Source organism: Physcomitrium patens, chromosome 5 (assembly GCF_059467195.1).
Source record: "Physcomitrium patens ecotype Gransden chromosome 5, ASM5946719v1, whole genome shotgun sequence".
In the NCBI taxonomy this organism is placed as follows: domain Eukaryota; kingdom Viridiplantae; phylum Streptophyta; class Bryopsida; order Funariales; family Funariaceae; genus Physcomitrium; species Physcomitrium patens.
Window position 1 is genome coordinate 11,585,461 of NC_143414.1, and position 24,212 is coordinate 11,609,672.

Genomic DNA, 24,212 nt, shown 5'->3' on the forward strand with positions numbered 1-24,212 from the left:
TGACTCTTACATGTGTCAAAAGGAAAAGTACGTTTACGTGTTCTTCAAGCATGTCACGACTTTCTAACTGTAGGACATTTTGGATACAACAAGACTCTAGAGCTAATATCTAGAGATTTTTGGTGGTTGCAAATGTGGAATGCTGAAAAAGACTTTGTTCAATCATGTGACATTTGTTCAAGATCTAAAACTCCTCGGCATCGACCTTATGATCTTCTTCAACCATTACCTATTCCAAAACAACCATAGTCTTCTATTTCTATGAATTTTATTATAGATCTTCTAGTCTCAAAATTATATGATTCTATATTTGTGATAGTAAATTATTTTACTAAAATGGTACATTTTTTACTATACACAAAATTTATCACACATGAAGAAACTGCTAAGCTTTTCTTTGACAATATCTATCAATATTATGGATTGCCAAAAGATATTATATTGAATAAGGGGACTCAATTTATATTAAGATTTTTGAGAATTCTTTTTAAGATTGTAAGGAAAGATGTAAAGCTTTTTTTGGCCTTTCATCATCAAATTGATGGATAGACAAAGCATGTAAATCAAGTTTTAGAGCAATACTTAACAAGTATCATCAATTATCAACAAGACGATTGGAGAACCCTCTTACCATTGGTAGAGTTTGTTAATAATAATATGATATATTCTTCTATGCAACAAACATCTTTTTTGCCAATTATAGTTATCATCTATAACTTGATACTTTTGACTTTTTAAAAGTTGATAATCTTGCGACAGAAGGTTTGGCAAATCATTTGTCAGAGCTACATGCAACAATAAAGGTGCAATTAAAGAAAGCTCAAGAACAACAAAAGATCAATGTGGATGCCTATCAAAAAAAATAACCACAATTTAATGTACATGGTAAGATATGGTTGCTTTATTGTAATATCAAGACTATTTATTCTTGTGATAAGTTGGACTACCACAGACTTGAACCTTTTTTTTATTTGTAGACAAATTAATCGAGTTGCTTATTGGTTACATCTATCGGATGCAATGAAGATCCATCCCATCTTCCACGTGTCTCTTTTTGAACCATACAAGACTATGAACATACCAAAAAGAAGATAAGCTCTACCTCCTCCTATAGAAGTAGAAAATAATAAAGAGTTTGAAGTAGAAGAAGTTTTAGATTCAAGGCAATGCCAAAATAAATTGGAATATCTTGTCTATTGGTGCAATCATGATATTAGTGAACGCACATAAGAGTTAATAAAAAATCTTATAAATATAGCAAAGGCAATGGAAGCTTTTTATTGATGACATCCATCTAAATCAAGATAAAAAATATAAAGTCTTTGCTATGAAAGAAACATAATTCAAAGAATATTGCATTCCACCTTCTATTTTTTTTTGTAGCTTCAAGAACAGATACGTGGAAGATGGGATGGATCTTCATTGCATCCGGCATGTGACATTGCGATTGTCACAACCTCCAAGTTGACAAAATCAAGATGAATATCCTCAAGAACAACATACCTTTCTTTGAATAGATGACAAGATACAATGTATTTGATATCACTACCTTGGAAGAGACTCTTGATGTTTGGTGATTTTATTAGAGGTAGGAACAAATTTTGATGGTATTCCAAATATTTTATTTGAAGGAAGTTACAAAGGCGACAACAACAACTAAGTAACAAGGTGGTCTTCATGCCTTAGTATGAGACACTATCAATGGTTAAGAGGGCCCATCAATTATCTTTGAAGAGAACAAAGATTGGAGTATGTAGCAAATATAATTCGCTGCATCTTAGATTTTTTCAACATATGAAGACCGCTTTTCATGGAAATGGGTCCTAGAAGGGAGAGTAATGTCACAGACATATACATATAAATTAATAATTTTTTATATGATTTAGATAATAATAGATAAAAATAAGCCAATTCCATAATATCTTCTATATAAGCTTCCTAAAAGCTTCATAGATACTGCTTTGACTTTATAGATATCTTTAATTGACTTTTTAGGTTAGAAATGTGGTAAAAAAATTGGCCATATATCACATATATTAATAGCTTAAAGAACAAGTTAATTATATAGCCCACATGTAGTAAACTTGCTTTGTAAGCTAAGGTATGTGTCTTGTAAAGTCAACATATGTTAGAAGTCTTATAGAACATCGCCACATAGTTCTTAGTTAAATAGTACATATAGAAACAAGAGTGAAGCCCTCTTCACTCTTGTCAATTTCTTTCTTGCTTCTAATCTAGATTTAAGAGTCTCTAATTTGCTTATCATTTGGCAATAGCCATTCTAGTTTTTTTTTTTAATATACATACTACTTTATTTCTATTTGGTCACTTTTCTTTTGATATAGATTTTCCAAGTTTATGTATCTTGTTTTAGTTTATGTCTTTGATACTTTGTTGCATTTATAAGATTCTTTGCTAGCTCCTATGTGCATTCATTAATATCATATCTATACCAATGAATAAGATATTCTAACTTCTTTTAGTACCACTTGGAACCTAAGACTTCTTCCACCTTGAGCTTTTGATTATTATCCACTTCTATAAGAAAAGGTGTCTTTTGTCTTCTTCTCAAGATAATCATTATCTTATATGGCTCAGAAAGATATATGTGAAATACAGGATAGATCTTCATAGACTCATGTAGATATAATTAATAAGCAATAGGATTGATTTATTTACTAATAAAAAGATGTCCAAGTCTACAATAGTTCAACTTGTTACAAGAACAAATAGTCTTGATATTGTGACAAAGTAACCACACCTTGTCACTTATATTGAATTATAATTATTCCTTGTGATAGGCATGTGCATTAATTTTTTGTTGTTCTTGAATTTTTTTTAACTATGCCTTCATTATTACATGTAGCTTTGATAAATGAATTGTTAAATATTTTGCCATAGGATTATCAACTTTTGAGAAGTCAAAAGTATTAAGTCATGGATGATAACTATAGTTGGTGAAGAAAAGTGTTTGTTGAGTGGAAGAATGTATTGAACTATTGTATGCAAACTCTACAAATAGTAAAAGAATTGTTCAATCATCTTGATGATAGTTGATGATACACCTCAGATACTACTCCAAAACTTGATATACTTGTTTTTATTTACCTATTAATTTATGGATGAAAAGCTAAAGAGAGCTTTATATCCACCTTTAAAATCTTGAAAAGGATTCTCTAAAATCTTGAAAGAAATTGAGTCCCTTTATCTAATATAATAACTTTAGATAATTTGTGATAGCAATAGAAGTTGTTAAGAAAAAGCTTAGTCATTTCTTCACCTATGATAGATTTTGTACATAGTACAAAATCAGCTATGTTTGTAAAACGATCTACTACTACAAATATAGAATAATACAAACTTGAGACTAGAAGATCTGTAATAAAATCTATAGAAATATAAGACCATGGTTGTTCTAGAATAGGTAGTGGCTGAAGAAGTCTAGAAAGTTGATGGTGAGGAGTTTTGGATCTTGAACAAATATTATATGATTGTACAAAGTCTTTGGTTTCTTTCCACATTTGATACCACTAAAATCTCTTGATATTAGCTCCAAGGTCTTCTTGTATCCAAAATATTTGATTATTGAAAAGTCATGACGAGTTTGAAGAACATATACTGATGCCCTATCTTTTGGAATGTATAATCATCCCTCAAAATAGAGTAGGTTGTTTTTGAACTTGAAAGTATTATGAGACTTAGAAGAATTATTCTTAATATCATAGACAAGAGGATCAAAAGACATACCTGATTGAATTTGCTTGATAAACGTTATATCAACAATTAATATTGATTGTATTGCTCAAAGGTGAAAACGTTCTGACTTCAAGAGAATCATTTTTAATTAATTAAAAGATGCATCTCTTTCTTTTTGCGCAAGATAAGAATGTCTAAAAAAGACATCCAACAAACCTTGTTGTTTTTTGAGTGGATAAGTAATCTTGAAATCAAATCTTAATAAGAACATGCTCCAACGAATTTTGCAATGATTTAAAAAACGTACTGATATAAAATACTTGAGGTTCTTAAAATCTGTATACATGGTGACTAGACTCGAGGCACCTTCTAAATAATGACGCCATTTTTGAAATGAATTCGTGATTGCAAAGAGCTCTTTATTATAGATCTCATAATTAATCTTGATTGCTAAAAAAATTCTAGAATAAAAAGCTACCGAATGGAGTATGTCATCTGCTCCGATTTCTGATAATACTACACTGAAGACAAAGTTTGATGCATTTGTTTTCATAAAAAATGGCTTAGAAAAGTCAATATAATATAAGATTCGTATAAAAGCAAACTCATTTTTTAAAGTATCAAATGATGCTTTGGTTTCTTTACTGTACACAAGTTTGTTCTTACAAGTCAAATGTATAAGTAGAGCTACAATTTGAAAAAAATTCTTAATGAAGATCCGATAGTAATTGACAAAGCTTAAAAAGCATTGCATATCCTCTGTTATTTCTACAATCTTTCAATCTATAACAGTCTGGACTTTTTTTGAATCCATCATTATTCGTTCAATAAAAATGATGTATCCTAAGAATTCACCTTTAGTAGTATGGAATATACACTTTTTAACTTTGCATTTAAACTTACATCTCTAAGTTTTTATAACACATTTTTTAAAAGATATTATCAAATTATTTTACTTCTATCTATTTTTACTTATTCATATTATCTACATAATTATTGGTATAAATATATATATATATATATATATATATATATCTATGACAACATATATCAATATGAGGTATATGTAACAACTTAGGATGTATTTAATATAAAATAATAATAGCCTATTACTTATTTTACTACCTTTGTATCAATTATTTTTAACTTTCAATTCTACTTTGCAACAAATAGCAACAAAATTATGTTAACATGTTTGTTTTTTGGTTTCCAATTCACAATGTATTTGTTTTTTTTTTTCATGGCAATAATCATATCTTACAATCATTCAATCTACAAAAACGAATTTTTAATAAAAAAACAAAAAAGCATAGTAAGCGATAAAAGGGCAATAGATGCGTAGATGGACGAACGAAGCATCAAATTCTAAAATGGTGCTGGGGAGTGGATTCGTCGATAGGGTACAAACAGCATCACTGCTTTTGAGTTAGTCCAGGTGTGAGCTCTCGTAGTCCTGCAAGTGCATCCCCCGCACAGTAGTCCCTGCAGCAAAATCGAACGGGAGGCCCCAATCCCACACACGCGCCGTCTTCCATCGCACAATCACGCCCTGCATTCTCAAATCGTCCACGTTCTCCAGAAACGTCGCCGACATCCGGTGCGGCACCATCCCCTCGCACCCTGGCCGGTAATCGTGGTGTCCCCCGCTGTAATTCGTCGTTCTCTCCAGCGTTACATTCACATTCCTGAACTTCATCCCTTTGAGATTCCTCCCCCCTAAGCTCGATAGGAAGATGCCGTTCTCTGAGGTGGTTGTGATGTTTATGTAATGGATGTTCTGGATGGAGCCAACCACCGTTTTGGGTGTGCGAGGACATGCCGTTACGTATATCGGCTCCGCTAGCCCCCACCACGAGGGGTGGTAGTAGCGCGTGCTCATCTGGATGTTGGCGTATGTGACGTTGTCGACGTTGCCTTCATGAGTGCCATGGAGAGAAGACCCGATTAGCGGGGTGGAGAAAAATAATAAATAAATAATTGGGGTGATTAGGGTTTGGGATCAGAGGAATGGGTGGAGTGCGCACCTTCGTCTCGAAGCTGGATCCCAAGTCCTCTGTGCGAGTCCACGATCACGAGATGCTCGAAGTGGAGATTCCGGAGGTCGTGGTTTGTCCTGCTGCCCAGTTTCACCGCGCATGACTTGGTCCGGATCCAGGAGTGCGTCACGGTGAGGTTGCAGAGAGGACCGTCCGCTGTTTTAGGGCAAATGGCGTCGTCTCCGGTGTCGATATGGCAGTGAGTGATGAGTGTGTTGTTGGAGGATTCGATGTCGATGCCGTCGGTGTTTGGAGAGTTGAAGTCTCCGTGTATGGACACGTTGTGGATGGAGATCGTGTCGGAGTTGACGAGATGCAAGCTGCAGGCTCATGAATTTCACATGGATTCACCCTCAGCAATCGTTTATTGGAATTTGCATCATCTACAGCATGGTTTTAGGCTCATACTCAAATCAACTGATGCTTTTGCTAGATCACAATAATCCGGCTTAAGAAAGACGAAGAGTGATATTGGCAAGCATGAACCGAGTTAGTATCACTACGTTGATTACCACCAATATGCTGGTTCCTGGAGACGGACGTTCCAGATGTGTACATTCTTGCAGTTGATGAAGCCCACCAACCTCGGTCGACACTCGTCTCCTAAACAGTCTCCCGTCACATTCCAACTCACCATTATATTCTTCTCCTCCTTGAATTCCACGACGAAATTTAGTCCCTGGCCTGTAACGATTCCACCGCCTGTGAGTTCCACATTGTCGGCGCCCTCAGCCAAAATGGTGTACCATCTTGCCGACTCGGGGGCAAAATCCTCCTGGCGTGTGCTGCCCATGATTGTTGCTCCTTCCTCCACCCAAAGCGTGATGTTGCTCCTCAAGTGGATTGTGCCTGTCAGGTAAGTGCCTGGGGGTATGTGCACAACTCCCCCGCCTTGCTCAGCGCAATGATCGATGCAAGATTGGATGGGGATCGTATCGTAGACCCTGCCATTCCCCGTGGCGCCGAATCTTGTCACTCTGCAAACTCGCCGGCCATTCTCGGCCACCTTCAATGCCTGAAAGTCTGGCCGAGAGCTGGAAACTGGTACTGCTATCATCAAAACCCCCAAAACCAACCCCACAAATTTGCACACGAGTCCTGGCGGAGGATTTTCGCCATTTGAATGCCCCATTCCACAATCAAATCCACTGATTAAGGTACCCAGACTTAAAGATCTCAACATCACGACCTTACAGAAACAATTTCAGACATAGAGATCTCCAAAGCGGTGTCAACCAGTAGAAAAGGCCGGGCACAGTCCATGGAAGCGGAAAAGTCCCGTTCTGGGGGGTGTTCCGCGGAAGCACATGGAAGCGATAAGAACAAGCGTTACTTTGAAGACAAGGCACCAGAAAAAGTGAACAAGAAGTCACAGCATCGCAACCTGGTGCAGTCTGTCTATATGACTAAAATCCACCACACAAGCGTTACGTGACATGGTGGTCAGTCTGATGTTTACAGGATATAATATCGTAAAAGTCGGGAATGTGATCAGATCAGACTCCTGACTTGGAGACCCAAAAGTTTCGACAAAAGTAATATGGAGGTGGTGGAAGAGATGATGATTGGTGTTTCCTTCAGAGCACAATATTCTTCACACGACAAGTTACAATTTACATTAGGATAGAGATGTTTTTCATGGAATCTTTACGAATAAGGGAAGTTCATTGACGATATCAAGACCTGTCCAAAATAGCAGTAGATCAGGACTGCACTTTTATTAGGACCAATAACTGAGCATGATTCCTTTTGACGGACTGAAAACCCAATTGGGTCCATTAAGAGGGTTTGCTGATCTTTCCATGGGGAGCTCGTGGAGCAATTGGGTTAAGCTTCCTTGTGGCAACCAACATAGAACTAGGCAAGTTACTCCGAAGACATTGAGACATGATGAAGGAAACTGGGTCCAGATGTATTAGAGTCAAGTAATCCTTTGTTCTGTACTCGCAAATTTTCTCCATACCGTTCCTTGGCTTTGTAGATCCTGTTCAAGATCAAACATCTCTTAGATGCTCTATGATTTGAAGAGTTCATGCGGGGATATAGGTCACGTGGACGTGGTAACCGGCACTTAGGATTCGGCCAATGTAGGCTTTGATATCTCACTGGGCTGAATTGGCGTGACGTCGAATGAATTGACATCGTCCGTGAGGTACTAACACACGCATCGTCCAAATGTACCCACAAGACCAGTACCTGAGATAATCAACGCGGTCCTGCGGTCAAGAGACCTGTTAGGGTCTTTCAGCAACAAGTTTTCAGAGAGTGATTATAAAAACTAGGGACAACATGTGTTCGGGCATGTGCACGCATTTTCACCCATCCACTCGCAAGAACGAAGAATACATGAAGCATCTGAAGGAGCATCAATATCTTCACACCTTCAAACGTGATGGTATAGTTGCGGTTGTACGATCTCCTCACGCTCACCCTATCGAATCAGTGAGTAAATCACACCCATGTTCCGGATAATTACAGGCTTGTTGCCCGTTGGCTTACGGCGGCACACTCAAATTGCCCTAATTCACCATACTCGTCTGAATTCACATTGAATAGGATCTGATCGGCCCAGAAATCAAACCTTCTCGTGACCTAATCTGGAACTACACATGAATTGGCATCGAGCAGGTGCATGTGAGGATCACTGGCAAAGTGCAAAACGTGCGCTACCTGACGTGGGCAACGGAGCACGCGAAGCTGATGAGCATAGATGGGTGGATCCGCAACGTGAAAGATGGATCCCTGGAAGCTGTGTTCTCTGGAAAGTCTGTATCAGTGGACAAGATGCTTGATATTTGCAAAACTGGGCCGAGCTACGCCCAAGTGAAACAGATTGAAGCCGAAGCATGTGATCCGCCAAGAGGGACAGGATTCCACATCCTGTCTACCCACGAGTAAAAATGACTTGCACCTTCTTCCCTAATACTCGCTGGCGCATTTGGCATTTGGCATCCACTCTCACAAAACTGGGTGTTCTTACCGGCGATCAGGACATGTGATGCTTTGGTCTGAATGAAGTTGCTACAATTGCATTCATGTGTGTTTTTATTATTGTTGCATCACGGATTTCAAACTGCAGTGCCAAGTTTGTTTATGGAGTGCTCATCATCAATCTGCAACAGCATTTCATGTTTCATGCCGACAGTTGAGGTTCAAAAAGTGCCAGTTTTGTTGTTGTTGGTGTTGTTAGTGTTGTTGTATACAGAACTAATGTGGAGTTGTGTGTGTGATTGTCTCATGATCCAGCCCAATGAAATCGCCAGCTTACAACAAGGAGGTGACATCCACATGCCTTCTCAGTTCTCTCTATCTCTCTCTCCTTTTATTTTGTATATATATATAGATATAGATATAATATCCTAGTCACTCATGCAGTGCAAAGGGTCTTGTAATTTTGTGATGAAAAGTATAATTAAATGATTCTAGCCCAAGTCATCATTTATTTGAGTAAAAGGGGGATACCCAAATATAAATAATTAATATACATGAAACAGTTTGAAAGGTAAATACATGCATTGATGATTTATATATACATACATACATACATACAGAAGTGTGTGAATGTATGTGTTTAGTTCTTTGTTCAATTATGTTGTATAAGCCATTATGTAAGACAATCCCAAAGAAACAACTTCTATAAACTCTCTTGTGATATTTGTAAACTTGGAATCCTGAGAGGCTAAGCATTTCAAAAATTGATGCTGTATGAAGTGCATACCTTGTCATTTCTTATAAGCATTGTTTATTTGTTCTTTCATATTATATTCTATCAAAAAAAATTGAATGAAGTTTTAAATTTAGTTGTGTAAGCTGCAGATCTTTATTCGCAGTATGTTTCTAATAAAATGATTTACTGTAACTCTGTCAAGTGTGTAGTTTCGTTCAAGTGAATAGAGTATTTAATGTTTTTAATTATAATAATTGGATATCTTAGTCAAACTTATTATTTGAACATACAAATGTAAAATTGTAATTAGAACAAAGAAGTATATATATAATAAAAATAAATAAATAAATAAATATATATATATATATATATTAAAATAAGTAGCAGCAAATTATTGTATGACCATAATTCGTATAGCATGTTGTCAGGAGTGACGGGGCTTTAAGATTATTTTGTATGGTATTATACAATTATTATCAGCTACTTTAAAAAAAACATTCCAAACTACTTGCAAACTCTGATTTTATTTATTTATCAGTGTTGTTGAGTTTGTGTTCATCAGAAATGTTGCGTTTGAATATTTATTACAGGAAATAAAAGGAACAAAATTAGTGACAAGGAGAGAGAGCTCAAAATTCAAGCTACCTGCTAAAAACATTCTTAATGATCATTAAATTATTATTATTATTGTTATTATTAATATTATTTATTATTATTTATTATTTGAACATTATGATAAACGTATATGTAAAGAAAGCAAAGATTTAAGCATTTGGAGTTTTGATGTTTTTCAACAAGCCAACTCTTTTAGTTTTACAAAATATATCAGAAAAGAGAAAAATATAACTATGTATATGTATATATATATATATATATATATTCAATGATCAAGAATAAGAAGTAAAATTTGAATGTGCTCACCATTTATTCATTAGATTGTCGCATCATTTAATGAGCCAATAAATCCATAATTTACCAATATTTCACTATACCAGAACTCACAGAAAATGTATAATAAAATAAATCTTCTCCAACAAACAAAAATCATCCATCTCCATTATGTTTTTTTCATTAATAAATAAACAAAGGTTTCGAAAAAACCAAGATATTATATATATTTTTATTTTTATTTCACCAACGCACGATGATTTCAATAGTAGTATCTATTGTCAAATTTGGTTGTGTTTTAAAACGTAAATGACCCAAGTATATTAAATCAGTATTTGGAATCTGCCCGGGTTCGAGATTCCACGCCGGGCCCGGGCAGATCCGTGCTCGTCCGCCCTAGACTCGGCCCGTCCTTTCGAAGTGGGACTTGTTGGTCGAAGAGGGGGTCTTCACGGCTGCGCCTAGAGCATGTTGTTGCTTTCGCGTTGCGTTGCGTATGCCCGTCTTCTTCGACTTCTTCTTCTGCGTGATCGTGCCACTGACCCAGCTGAACGCTTCATCGCTGCATTCCTCCACCCTGAAGCTGCTGCTGCTGCAGCCAATTGCGCTTCTATCAAGCCGTGTCGTCACGGGGTTAACAATCCGGTAGTCGCCATGAAGCTCGTCAGGTGTGCTGCTCACCTTCTCTTCTTTACTTTCGTCTTGCATGTTTGGATTAGGGTTTTCACGGTGGAATAATGCTCTACACCGTCATTGTGTGGGTTTATGTCAGTGATTCGAAGAGCGGGAAGTGGATTTTGGCCTATGTTGTGTAGTGTGCTTTAGCGGAGTGTTTTTGTTAGAGTGACAATGGTTGGGTTTCGTGGGGTTTTTGGGTTGGCGCAGATTTTTGATGAAACTGAACAATGAGACGGTATCGATAGAACTAAAAAATGGTACCATTGTGCACGGCACTATCACAGGTGCGTCGTCCTCGTCAGTTCGTGACCTTCTTTTTGCGCTTAAACCCAATATTAGGGTGAGGTGACTCGGAGGTCCACTCTTGTTAGCCCTTCATCCCTTTTTTTTTTTTTTTTTTTTTTTTTTTGAGTGTCCCTGCGATTAGCCAGTCGTACGTTTTGATACCCGGCTGGTGCGGGGCAGAAGTGGTTTAGTTTCGGAGGTTTTAGGTTTACACAGGGCTGGGTGCGCTGCGGAGAATTTGTTCGAGGCGGGTTCTGGATTTCTGCTGTAGAGATTGATATTGTTGGAGTTTGAGAATCATGGCCGTGGAGCTTCATTTAAAGTTTATCGAAAGGTTCATACTCAAGTAGTCTGTTGCAGTTTTTTCTTGTTTCAATGATAGCATTAGTCCGAGGTTTTCCTTCAGTATGTCCTGGTTCAACTCTAGTCCAATTTGTATCGCAGCTTCTCCTTTGAGCGCCATATAAATTTATGTGCATCAGTTCTCCTTGAATAGCATGATTGCCTGCTAGTGAAGGAATTCAGAATTTCTGATCTTGTGAGAATTCTTCTGCAGGAGTGGATATCAGCATGAACACGCATATGAAGTCCGTCAAACTCACTTTGAAGGGGAAGGTTCCTGTGGCTCTGGATCATCTCAGCATCCGTGGAAACAACATCCGATATTACATACTTCCTGACAGTTTGAATCTCGACACGCTTCTTGTGGATGATACACCTCGCGTGAAATCCAAGAAGCCTGTTGCTGGTATGTTGGTGGATTCTTTCTTGAAACCCAAGCAGCGCACCTGTTGGCTTACTTTATTCATTATGTGGTTTACTGATTTTTGATACTTAAAAAAACATCCTACCAGAATAGTCAGGGCGTGGATGCTGCATAGTTTATTTTTGTTGAAGGTTAATTTTTTCACGTATTATTTTCCTGAAAGATCTTACAATGATGAAATGCTCTTGCAGGCAAACCTGTGGGTAGAGGAAGAGGACGCGGTCGTGGCAGGGGACGTGGACGTGGGCGTTAATTTTGTATTCTAGTGCCCTTTTTAGGGTTTCCATTGTAGTTAGAGTTTCCGGTGTACGAAGATGAACCTCAAACTTGCTTTTCTATCACCTTGTGGGTGGCCGCTCCACTTTTTTTTCTCAATTTAGTAGTCCCAAGTAGGAACTAAGCGCTTGCAGGTGACAATCAACAGCCTAAAGCGGTCGAGAATCAGTAGTGGCCTGTAGTCATGTATCAAGGAAGTGCTTGGCAATGGTTCTCTAATCACGAAGCAACTTATTTAAAAAAAAAGAGACACTAGCATTTCTCAATCTTCTGTCAACTTGCAGCTTCAGTAATAATGCAATTGGCTGCAATATCAATTGGCAGTTGACCTACACTCTGGTTTCTCTTATGTTCTCTTTTTGATCACTTGGTACGATCATTTTTCGAATGTAATTTTTCGGTTCCAATCAAGTGTAGAAAAGGTTATAAACATGTTGTGGAGTAAAACTATTCTTGCTTGGATTTTCTGATGACTAGGGTTTAGGGTTGCTTGTTCAGTTTTCTTGAGTTTATTATCATTTAACCATGGAACATAGCATGGTCTGCGTAAGGATCAGAATAAGATAACATTTGAGTTTTCCACAACCAGATTTTTTGACATGCGTGTAGTCATAAAGTTGTTTAAAAGGACTTCCGAATATATTGCTTACGATTGGTAGTAAATAATAGACATTGTCGTGATGTGAGCCAACGTTTACCAGGAAACTGTTGATCTACAACTAAAGCAGCGTTCCGGCTATTTCCCATACGGTTCAACAGCCTCTGGTGACCATAGCGGAGCCTTGTAATACCTGCAACAGACATGGAGTAAGAGGATTCTGCCATAATTCGCGAGCGGTCTAGGATGCGGTCCTCGCATGGTGATCTTGATTTTGGCCATCACTTTGATAATATATAGTGACGAAAATGAGAAGCATTAGCAATTTGCTTCTGAGAGATGGCAACGGGTTTATGAACTTAATTTGATTCCAAACGTGTACATTCGGTGATTGCTAAACTGGTATCGCCGATTATTTGAGTCCAATCGACAGTGGAGATTACTTATCTAAGCTTGCAATTATTGCTGATGTTGGTCACTACTCATACAGGTTCTTCATTTCATCTTGTACATTTCTAGGAATAACTTAAGGGCTAGTTCCTAAATAAAGCTGTCCGATCAGCTTGTAGCTGAAGAAGCTTTTTTTCCCGAAAAGACTAACACACTGAATTGGGAGAGCTTTGTGTGGGCATCTTGCTTACTAAAATCGTGGGAGCAAAAATTCATCAAGATTAGACAGGTTGGCAGAGATTACTACCGTCGCCTGCACCCCATCTTGAGACGAAGAACAACAAAACAGAGGAATCGATATAGGATAACAAAACCTGCCATGATTCCCAGGTTGGTCCATTTGTTGTCTGCACTTCCCTGGAGGCCTCCTTGCTCCAGCACTTGACTTCCCGTGAGACTGCACTGCCCTGCCCCGTAAAGATCACTGAAGCATTTGTCGCTGACGTGAGAGTATTCATTAATCAAGAGGGCTTCCAGGGGGTATTTATAGAGGGACAAGTAGTGTGCCCAGAGCCAGTACTTCGGCAAATTATCCCTAGAAATGAAGAACCCTGAATAGAGGAAGAAAGCGCCCAATAAACCCATGACGATGGTATATCCCAGTTGGTAATTCGGTACAATGGCACTGAATAGAGCCACAAAGGAGTAGGCCGTGACGAGGAGGACCCAAATCGTCAGGATGAAGAAGAGGAAAGCGAAGGGCTGGGGTGCAAGGCCCACCAACCAGTAGAGGGGTGCGGAGAAGAGCACGGCATTGAAAAGTAAGAAGGGGAGGAATATCAAGGTATTGGCCACTATGTAGGACATCATCCGGTACGCACCTCTCGATGTCTCACGAGACATGATACGACATTCCTCGAGGAAACAGGGGAGGACTTCTATTGATGATGATAGAAGGAGAGTGACAATGAAAGCCAGAAGACCATAGCGCTCGGACATTCCTCGGGTGCCGTGTCCCATGTTTGCATACACGCTACCCAGACAGATGCCTCCAATCAGTGAATGCAGCGTGCGTGCTTTTAAGAGCTGCTTCGTCCTGTAAACATTTATGAAGAACCGGTGTACCAAAACGGCGATTTCTTGCCAGCTTGAGTTAGCGAAAGAAATGTCGGACGGATTGGTACACAATTTGGTCGACTTTGGAAGCAGTACATGCGCACTGTCTAAATCTGAGCTACCGTAGTGTTGCAGTTCTGTGTTGCCCGGAGGTCTGGCAGTTGCAGGATTTTCGAACGTGCAACAGTTACAATCTTCATCCAGTTGGTCAATGATGTCAATCGCGTACTCTAGCGGATTGCTTTGCTCTGGAATCGTGTGACCTGAAGCAGCAAGTCGAACCGAGAGCAGATCCAGAGGTCCGTGATGAATTACCTTTCCGCCAGCTAGCAACAAAATGGAGTTCAGGAGCTCAAGAATTCGATAGCTTGGTTGATGTATGCTGAGAATAATGGTGCGATTGTGGGATATTGCCATTCTGCTCAACATCGATACCACATGCAGAGCGGAACCACTGTCCAATCCAGACGTGGGTTCATCGAGTATCAATACGGCAGGATCGTGGATGACATCTACGCCGATGGAAACACGGCGCCTCTCTCCACCAGAAAGTCCTCGAAAATTATCGTTGCCGACGCGAGATTTCGCAACATGGAGCAAGCCAAGCTCTTCCATGGTACTCTGCACTCGCAGCTTCTTCTCGGCCATAGAAATATACGAAGAGATGCGAAGACGAGCGCTGTACATCAAGGTCTCTTCGACAGTCAACATTGGAAATAGCGCATCATCTTGCATTACGTAACCTGAGATCCTTCGAAATTGCTGACGCTCCATTTGTTGCTGATTGACCAACATGCTGCTTGGGCGGCTGCTTGGCCTGAGTTCACATGCCAGGACCTCCAGAAGCGTGGATTTCCCCGCTCCACTTGGCCCAGCCACTCCGAGAATCTCCCCTGGCCTTGCTTTCATGTTAATTCGATTTAGCACATACTTCGATGAGTCTATTTTCTCAATCGAATCGTCATGTTTATTGCCACAGCAGCCCCACCATCCCGGACTTGCAGATTTTCGTGGCTTTGTAATCTTGTATGACATGTCCCGAAGCTCAATCTCATAGCTCTTTGTCCTTGACAGCGGAGGTGTGGTTGACTTGAGCGCTGCCTCTACAGCCAGCTCCGAGATCTTCCATTCCGGGTATGAAAAATCGTAGTGAATTTTGCTCACTTTTTGAGATGGAAATGTCCGAGTTGTGACGATTCCATGCTTGTTGATTGAATACAGGTGGCCATGACAGCACGCTTTGATGAAACAGGCGCTTGTAAGATTGGTTACTTCACCGCCGGTGCTCTCCATCTGATTTGTCAATGCGTTGTTATGATCCATTTTCAAACACTTCGAGGAATGTTCTTCTTGTTAACCGAAGTGGACTTGAAAAATGCTCAACTGTCTGACATTGGCAGCAGCTCAAATCTAAGACCTTGCAAACGCCAAAACACAAGCGAAAGGGGATGGCTCAAATGCTTTGTTCTTATGATCAGGCCATTACCCATTTCAAGTGTAAGGTGCAGCCGAAGTCTCCTTGACATGAACAAAAACATCTTCAAGAAACAAACTCAAGGCTGCAAACCCAATGCTTTCCATTCCGTCATCACTATCACACATAGAATGCCGCCAATTGGAAAGAAGCGCACAAGACCCTTTGTGGTTCCACAGTGACGTCCATCTCACACCAGTCGAGGAGAAAGGAACTTCAGGGCTGCGCTACAACTTCGGCAATCATGTTCTCCAAGGTCATAATTTCATCTATTCTGCAGTCTCAATAAATTCTTTTAAGCGCTCTGCCATCTGCATCTATCCGCTTGAAGTTCATGAAATATGGCCTTCACCTGGTTTATTCATGAGTGTTGCACCAAACGTCGCATTGTTAGAACTTTTAGAACTGTTGAACTGCACCAAGAGCAACTTGAAACTTCGAGAAACAGGGAACAGAGTGAGCGGTGCTCGCCTGTTCAAAAACTACCGGACATTGCTCTAAAACTACATGAAATAGAAAGGAAAACGAAATACTCTTACCTGCATTCGAAAGGTCCTGTCGACAAAGGTCAAGAACATGACACGAGGATGTTCATTTTATGCACAAGAGGATGGTAATGCAGCTCTGCAATTGTTGTTGCAAGAAGAGACCCCAGTCCTCTGGGAATTGCAGGCAGTTGGGCACCAGGGAAGTTGAGTGGCCATTAGTAAGTGCCAAATATCCCAGTGATCTGCAACTTGAAGGGAGTAAGAGAGGACCAGCCTGTGTCCTAGTTGCAGGGCAGAAAGCACCCCACGTGCACACCCCATTACGTCGTTTTAACTCATTAGGTTGTCGTGTTGCTGTCACAGGATCCAAGAACTCAGGACTGCATCTGCATCGACTATAATTTAAAATTCATCTAGCTAATACAATCTCGACTCTATCATTATGTCGAAATTTGATTTTAGTCCTGTTGAAGTAAATCTCCTCGTAATTCCCTTCATCCACACATCTCCCTGTAATTTTGTGTTGAATTCTAGAGATTGAGGCAAGCAACAGAGCAACACTGGTGGACTGATCGGTGAAAATGTTGATCTTGTTACTGTCACGACTCCCTAATGATGTACAAGACTCGGATGTTTGTAAAGTAATAACAAGCTAACCTATCAGTTCTCCAAATCAGACACTCCAATCACTTTTGAGTCACAAGGAACAGCCCTACGCCTCAATGACATCAGCGTGAAATATCCGGACACTCGGCTTGCTTATCAACTGCAAACTCTACAAGTCCACTGTTGATGTATGTATAAACCAAAACTTCTGAATCCATTCTTATCAATAATTTTCCATTTTTAAAGCAAAATGTGAACGGATCTCTCTATGCCATGCTCACGGTGAGGATCCACAACTTGGCATCAGATTCAGGTGTTAAGAGTTAAGTCAAAACCAACAATGAAGTATACGATACTTGCTACAGCACTGCTTAATTAGTGCCCAACTCACTTACTTCAAGATTTTAGGGGCAGAATCGATGATTAAGTACTGGTACTTTGGAAACTTAACTCTCCTTCACATGATTTCCCCTTCTGCGTACACAGTCCACTCCAAGTCGACGATCATTCCATCTCAGAAGAGAGGATATGCTTTTGGTGTGCCTTGGAGAAATGCTTCTCAAGCTCCACAACTAATTGCCTTCGGCCACCATCATTTCTGCACAGGCTGTTACAACCATGTGCTTCTCCTGTATCCACAGGAACCAAACAATTCAATAAAAATCAGAGTTCAGAAGCCGCACAAACTATTACTCTGCTATAATGCTATCATGCCTGCTATTGCATTGAGTACGTACAGTAAAATTCTTGTTCTGACGTGAAGACAAACCAAAGATACACTGATATATCGTGTATTACTGTAATGATAGTGCCTTAATTCTTTGGTCGCCCTGCACACACTTCAGACCACACGAACTTGCAGAACTCTGCAAGAGTTCCAACACTGTTGATGAATCAAGTTGTGAACTCTTCCGCTCCTTAATCTACAAATGCGGTTGTCAGAATTCTCGGTTGAGGTTCCGGGATTTTGCAGGCAGTTGGTGCACCCTATTTTACAATTGTTCTTGCATTATTATTATGTAATATTTTTTTTATTCTTATTTGCATTTTCTATTTTTTTGGATATATTTGAGTTTAATATAGAGTCTCTTTCAAATCAAGTTTTTTTTTTTTTTTTTTTTTTTTTTCCTTTTTTTTTTTCTTTTCTTTTCTTTTCTTCTAATAGAATTTTTCATGATCTATTAATCCTTTTCATGATCTATTAATCCTTAAAGTTTCTTACAAGCCAAAACAACTTTTGGTTGTTTTAGGCATTCTACATGAAGTATCAAACTTTGATATTTTTAATGATTTTGATTTTTTTGAGAGTAGAAAATCTTATTAAAGTCTCATTAATGTTTTTTAGGAAAAAAAAATCTTGGAATTAGTTATGGTTTTTTTTTAAGATTTGGATCCCAATTGGATCAATTTGGGAAGAGGCTTGCACCAATCCTATGATGGCTATAATTGTGGAAAATTTTGGAGGTTATGTAACAACAATACTACAAGGCAACCTAGTGCATAACAAAGTTGCCCAATGCATTTTAGAACTAATGGTCATGTATGACCTTCTAAAATCCATATCAATTTAGTTTTTATAATATATATATATATATATATATAATTAATCCTTCTAAAACATGTAAAAGTACTTCTACCTATCATCTATTTTTTAGACAAAGTTTTTATTTAAAAACAATATGGTTTTTTGAAACAATTTCTTTGTTACTAGATTTTTGACTACCTACTTCTTGAAAATAAATTAGTTGAAGGTGTTATAAATGTCTCCTTGCACTAAACTTTTGCATGTATGTGCTCAACTTTATTATGTTTTTGAAAAACAATTCTTCTAAATTTCTTCAAGTCACAAGTAGGAATTGGGCCTAGCATAAGTTTTACTATGTCTTTTAGGCAACACCAAAATAATCTATTCTTTCAACTTTGAATATTACAATCTTCTATATGCAATAAACTCAATACTTAAGATTTGATAGACTAATTCCAATATAAATTAGAAATAAGAACTTACAACTGAAAGTGTTGAAAATGATAAAAAAAAGATTTCAAAGTCATTTTCTTGAAATGGTTGTTTTTTGGCAGTTTTAGAATTTAGAAGGCAAGTTAATATAAGAAATTTTAGGAATTAATCTAAATTCAACTATTTTATTTAAACTCTTTTTCTGTACTATTCCAATTATCTAAATTTTTTTATTATTTTTTTTTATTTTCATATGATTCAAAAGCATGAGAAAATTATTAAAGATCATAATACTTTACATGCTTGAACTAGTTTAATACTTCATCAAGTATTATGTTTTGAAGGTTTGAGGTTTGCCTTAGATATATCATTTTTCTATTTTCACTTAGATAATATAAATAAGTTATTTTCTAATTTGACATTTTTTGGATTATTAGACATTTTTAAAATTTACAAAAAATTCTTTGTATTATCTTTGTGGAGCAAAGAGAGAAATTAATAATTATACTTATTAGCTATTTCATCCACTTATTTATTCCAATACCTATATATCTAATAAGCCAAATCAAAATTAAAATCAAAATTTCTTTAGTTTTATTCAAAAGTATTAGTAACTATATATTATAGGTTGATTGAAGCATTTTATTCTATTTTAAGATTTGAATTAAATCAATATATATTATATTTTTTTTCCTTTTATAATTTTTTAAAGTATGAATATTTTTTTATAAGAATTACTTGAGAAAAAATCCAAGAATTTATATTTAAAAAAAATCTTGGTTATATATTTCTTCTCTTAGAAACCTTGCTATGTATTCATTGCAAATGAATACATTTCTTTTTAATCTATGTTATTTAATTCAATGATTTTAAGAAACTTATTAAAATTAAAGATTCTTAGGAGTATCTTTAGGAAATATATGGCCTTATTTGTAAAGTAGATGTTTTAGATCTAATTATATTCTTTCTTAAAAAGATTCCTATTTAATCTCCTTGCCTTATATTTTGGTATATAGAATAAATAAAAAAAACCATTAATTTCTATTTTCATACTAAAATTTAATTTAAACTTATAAAAAAAATTCTAACATCATAGAAAAAATATCTTTATTTATTTTAGTTGAATTTACAATCACATGAACTTCCATATGTTATGATTTGAAGTAAGTAAGTTGAACATATGAATTTGTTTTCTCTATATTTGTAGTCTACTTAATTCATTATTATACAAATATTTAACTTATTGAATTTCAAAGATATCTTATAAAATTAAAAATAAATAAAAATAAATTGTGGCTATTTGAATTTATATTAATTTTACAACATAGAAAAGATTAGGAATAAAACCAAAATTGTGAAACAATTCATATTTATGGTCTTTGGCTTGTAATTTCTAAGCCTTACATATCTTTCTTAATATCTTAGATCTTATTGCATATTTTAACTAAACTTTATAATCCAATGTTTATTTACTTTTTGCTTATTGAAATCTCTAAAATACTATATTAGCTAAGATCTATGTTATATAAAAGATTTAAGAGAGGCTCCTTATAACTAATACTTTAAGCATCCAATAAATAGCTAATATTTTGAGAGTTTATTTGGATCAATAAGATTAAACATCTTATATTAAATGCATTGATAAGCCACAAACTAAGATATCATAACTTCCATGTTTGAGTCTTTGTCTTTGCAAACCAAGTTCCTACATAGATGTTTTATGGCTATTATTGATTATATAGAGACATTTTAAATTATTTTGAAGTAATTAACATATAATAGAATAATATAGTTGACAAATTAATTTTACTTGCAAGATTAAGCTATATGGTGCATAAATATTTGAACTCATTTTCCACCCTTTGTATCAAGAAGTTGTAGATAATAATTGCATTAAGGTATAAGATAAAAGAAATATACTTAGTTTATATTTTTCTACATAAGTCCATTAATACTTGGTAGTCTAATTTAATTTAAGTTGTAGAAAATACTATATTTCTTTAGATTTTCTTTAAGTAATTTATAAAACTATACTATTGTTTAATTTACTAATTATAATTATAATTAAATCTATATTAGTTTCTGAGCCATCTAAAAAAAATTGTAAATCATCAGCATAAGAGCTAAGAATCAATTACTCTTAGATCCTTAGAGGTAATAAACCTTTGATAATCTTTTGTTAAAAGAGTATTTTGGGATGAAAATTAAGAGTTTTTTCAAGTAGTAGAAATAAACATATTTCTATAGAATTTTTTTTCTTTAATTCACTTTTAAATTGAAAGCTTCAAATATAAATTATGATTAGTATTTACTTACGCTTCTATCCTTGATAATACAAATATTGTCATTTTAATAAAACTGGAGCCAAATCAAATTGATCAATGATCCTAAAAATAAAGTTAAATTTTATACAATCATATGCCTTAATGATATTAAGCTTAAAGAAGATAATGATTTTTTTTGAAGTTTCAGCCCAATTTATGGATCAAATCTATATTATCTAAAATATGCTTACGAGACAAAAATATTTTTTGGTCTTAGTCAATGAAATCCAACAAATAATACTTTTGATTATATTGTAACTTTAGACAAGATTGTTTTAATAGTATTTAGTAAAGTGATAATCTAATAGTTTTTTGTATACTTTTTAATCTTTAATTAAATTTCAATAAAGTTATTTTTTAATTTATTAAAAATAAGAATTACTAGCAAAGCAAATAAAGCTCAAATAATTAACAAATAGTTATTTTTGATTCTAAAAGATTTAAAAACAAACTATATCTATTTTGTTGAGAATAGATGTTTTGTTTCTTAATAAGGCTTAATAAGGGAATGTTAAATAGACCCACTCTTTTAGTAAATCAACCCACCCTAAACCATTAGAAAAATGATAGTTCCCAGCACTCGCTCGTTCCCAACCCTAGCTCCCTCCATTCCGAACTCTCATCCAGACATTTCAATTCCCACTCAGAGATTTCGCAATTGTGTTGTATTGATATAAACTTGTTTGTTTTACCACATGGTGTGATGGTGTGATGAAGCTGCAGCAATGGAGGGGTAGGCGTTGCAGGATTAAGCATGACATAAGATCATTTGAGAAGCAAAATTGATAATTGTTACTGCAAGCATCACAAGTATCGATTCAATGACGGAATCCTCCGTAGTCTCAGCACAACATTTGTGTAAAATCCAGAGCTTAGTAATGTTAATCTTCACAAACCCAATTATCTGAATCACTCACCACGTCATCGTCATAATTGCTGCAAACGATCACTCGCGGAGAGGACAATCCAACTTAATCTCACAAAATCATGTAAGAGATCACATTCCACCCACATTCCTCCCCCGCTATTCCCCGCTATTCCCCGCAATCAAGCTCAAAACACCCCACTCATCATCCCCCATGGCATACCACCCATCAATCTCTCGCCCCCCTTTCTTATCCAGTTTCCTTCTGCTTATGTCTGACTCTGTTGAGTACAATTTCTTGCTCTTATTTATTTTTATTTTTTTGACACAAATAGAGGGTTCTCTATTGCAGAAAAAGAAAGTAATATACCATAGTCTCAGCCAGGTCCGCCCAGGATCGGGAACACTTAACTAGTCATCAATTTCCAATACTTATCTGTCCCTAATAGTGCCAACTAAGTTCCATCGAGGCTTATCCCCTGTCCATGTGGCAAATGCTTCGTTTGTGCACCAATGAATTTAAATGACTACTGATCTAGTTTTGGTTTCTGGGCGCCGTTTACATCTGGATTGTGTTTGAGCTCATGCTGACCGACATAATCGAGCATGTCCAGCCAAATTTTGTGATACATTTTTGGTGTGTGCTATCGGATCCCATTAAAAACAGCATCGTTCCTTTTAAGCCATAGCATCCATGTAATAGTTCCACAAAGTAAAAACCACATCCTGCTCATTTTTCGTAAGCGTCAAAGTGTTCTGTACGCAAAAATACAGTGTTTCCAAATGAGGAACTGCGTGGAGCCTGTAGATCGTCGGTTTCCTCCATGTTGTGTGTCGTTGATGGGAGTCAAGTTGTCGCGTCTAAGGGTACGGGTGACCCCCAGCCTAGCCTCGGCCAGTGATTGATTGGTGTTAGGTGGGTCTCCTGCGCGTGAAGTAGGGGCGACTTGGGGGTAATAGTTGTAGAAGGATCTGTATTCCATGCTCTGTGTGCCGAGGTGCATTCCCAAAACCGATGGGGAACCGTTTTTCTAATCCCTGAGAGGCACATCAAACAGCACTTATTCACACTGCCATCTATCCGCCTCCGCCAGGCATTGACTGCCACGGCTCGATGCCATATTCACCAAAGCAGCCCAGCTTCCTTCCTTGTTTGCTCCGAATCCCAGACATTGAGCCAGCTCAGCTTAAAGCTACGGGGAAGGACCCCTGCCCACTTCGACTCGATCACTGATGGGATTTTGTGTCTGGTTTTAAGCATATTGTGGCCTTTAGCTGCCGTGTAATTCATAATGGAGCCTGTATCCCTCCATTGATATCGTTTTGGGTCCCAATCTAAGAGGTCCACTCGCCCAAAGATGAGGCTGACTCACTCCTTTTTTGGCCCTCGCTGGATCGGGACTACTCTCACACGACGGAGGTGGCCGCTAATTATCGGCGAGTCACTTCTGTGTGTATTATCGTTTGTGGTGACCCCCTGCTGATCAGTATTTGGAATTGGATTCAGTTGTGTCATCGGAATGTTAACGGTGAATACTCGGAGTTTTTCGGGTAGCCGAACATCGATCCGTCCCAGTGTGATATTGTGATTTGGGATTTTTTGCCACACCCTTGTGGATACTTCTCCTAATTCGGTTGTTTCATACAGTCCAACCCATTCTTCCAGTTGCGGTCTGTGGTGTTCAGGCTGGAGGAGTACCAACCACTTCCTGTACAGCACTTGTGTAAGAGCCTGCCATGCGCCATTTTCTTGTGTCAGAACTCCATACTTGTGGCAGGCCTCTGCATGTGAGATAAAGGAGTCGTTGTCCGTGGCATCTCTGTACCCACCGAGGCCGGCTTTGTGTAGGGCCGTTGCTCGTAGTTTAGAGAATCCTGGGCCGATATTTTGCACCACAGGGCAGTGCCAAAAGCTACTGTTGAGAATGTTTAGAAAGACACAAGAGTAGTAGTAAGTCATACACACACAAGAGTAGTAGTAAGTCATACACTTACACAAGAGTAGTAGGAAGTCATACACACACAAGAGTAGTAGTAAGTCATACACTTACACAAGAGTAGTAGGAAGTCATACACACAAGAGGGTTTCTAAGGAGAGAGAG

At 37.3% G+C, this 24,212-nt stretch overlaps 4 protein-coding genes across 8 annotated transcripts; 2 read left to right on the forward strand and 2 right to left on the reverse strand.

Annotated features, from left to right (window-relative positions):
* Positions 1 to 4,877: 4,877 nt before the first annotated feature.
* LOC112282498 (uncharacterized) lies at positions 4,878 to 7,053 on the reverse strand. Its single transcript, XM_024520136.3, has 3 exons — positions 6,245 to 7,053; positions 5,721 to 6,052; positions 4,878 to 5,610 (listed from the first exon to the last, which is right to left on the reverse strand). Exons 1-3 carry the CDS (start codon positions 6,913 to 6,915, stop codon positions 5,123 to 5,125), a joined length of 1,491 nt encoding a protein of 496 aa, XP_024375904.1. The 5' UTR covers positions 6,916 to 7,053; the 3' UTR covers positions 4,878 to 5,122.
* Positions 7,054 to 7,475: 422 nt separating this feature from the next.
* On the forward strand, positions 7,476 to 10,196 carry LOC112282499 (uncharacterized). 4 transcript variants are annotated; one of them, XM_073534193.2, is made up of 4 exons: positions 7,476 to 8,174; positions 8,361 to 8,626; positions 8,979 to 9,009; positions 9,817 to 10,080. In XM_073534193.2, the coding sequence occupies exons 1-4, from the start codon at positions 8,022 to 8,024 to the stop codon at positions 9,886 to 9,888; spliced, it is 522 nt and encodes a 173-aa protein (XP_073390294.1). In that variant the 5' UTR covers positions 7,476 to 8,021; the 3' UTR covers positions 9,889 to 10,080. The 4 variants fall into 4 exon arrangements, with proteins under 4 accessions (XP_073390294.1, XP_073390295.1, XP_073390296.1 ...); XM_073534194.2 differs by lacking the exon at positions 9,817 to 10,080 and adding an exon at positions 9,549 to 9,731 and having other exon boundaries at positions 7,493 to 8,174; XM_073534195.2 differs by having other exon boundaries at positions 7,503 to 8,174; positions 9,828 to 10,080.
* A 609-nt stretch (positions 10,197 to 10,805) lies between these two features.
* LOC112282500 (small nuclear ribonucleoprotein SmD1a) lies at positions 10,806 to 12,624 on the forward strand. The gene is made up of 4 exons (XM_024520138.3): positions 10,806 to 10,955; positions 11,173 to 11,249; positions 11,807 to 11,998; positions 12,208 to 12,624. The coding sequence occupies exons 1-4, from the start codon at positions 10,942 to 10,944 to the stop codon at positions 12,267 to 12,269; spliced, it is 345 nt and encodes a 114-aa protein (XP_024375906.2). The 5' UTR covers positions 10,806 to 10,941; the 3' UTR covers positions 12,270 to 12,624.
* Positions 12,625 to 13,240: 616 nt separating this feature from the next.
* On the reverse strand, positions 13,241 to 16,723 carry LOC112282497 (ABC transporter G family member 4). Of its 2 annotated transcripts, XM_024520134.3 has the most exons (3): positions 16,410 to 16,723; positions 15,883 to 16,222; positions 13,241 to 15,689 (listed from the first exon to the last, which is right to left on the reverse strand). In XM_024520134.3, exon 3 carries the CDS (start codon positions 15,687 to 15,689, stop codon positions 13,584 to 13,586), a length of 2,106 nt encoding a protein of 701 aa, XP_024375902.1. In that variant the 5' UTR covers positions 15,883 to 16,222; positions 16,410 to 16,723; the 3' UTR covers positions 13,241 to 13,583. The 2 variants fall into 2 exon arrangements, with proteins under 2 accessions (XP_024375902.1, XP_024375901.1); XM_024520133.3 differs by having other exon boundaries at positions 13,241 to 16,222; positions 16,410 to 16,721.
* Positions 16,724 to 24,212: the final 7,489 nt, after the last annotated feature.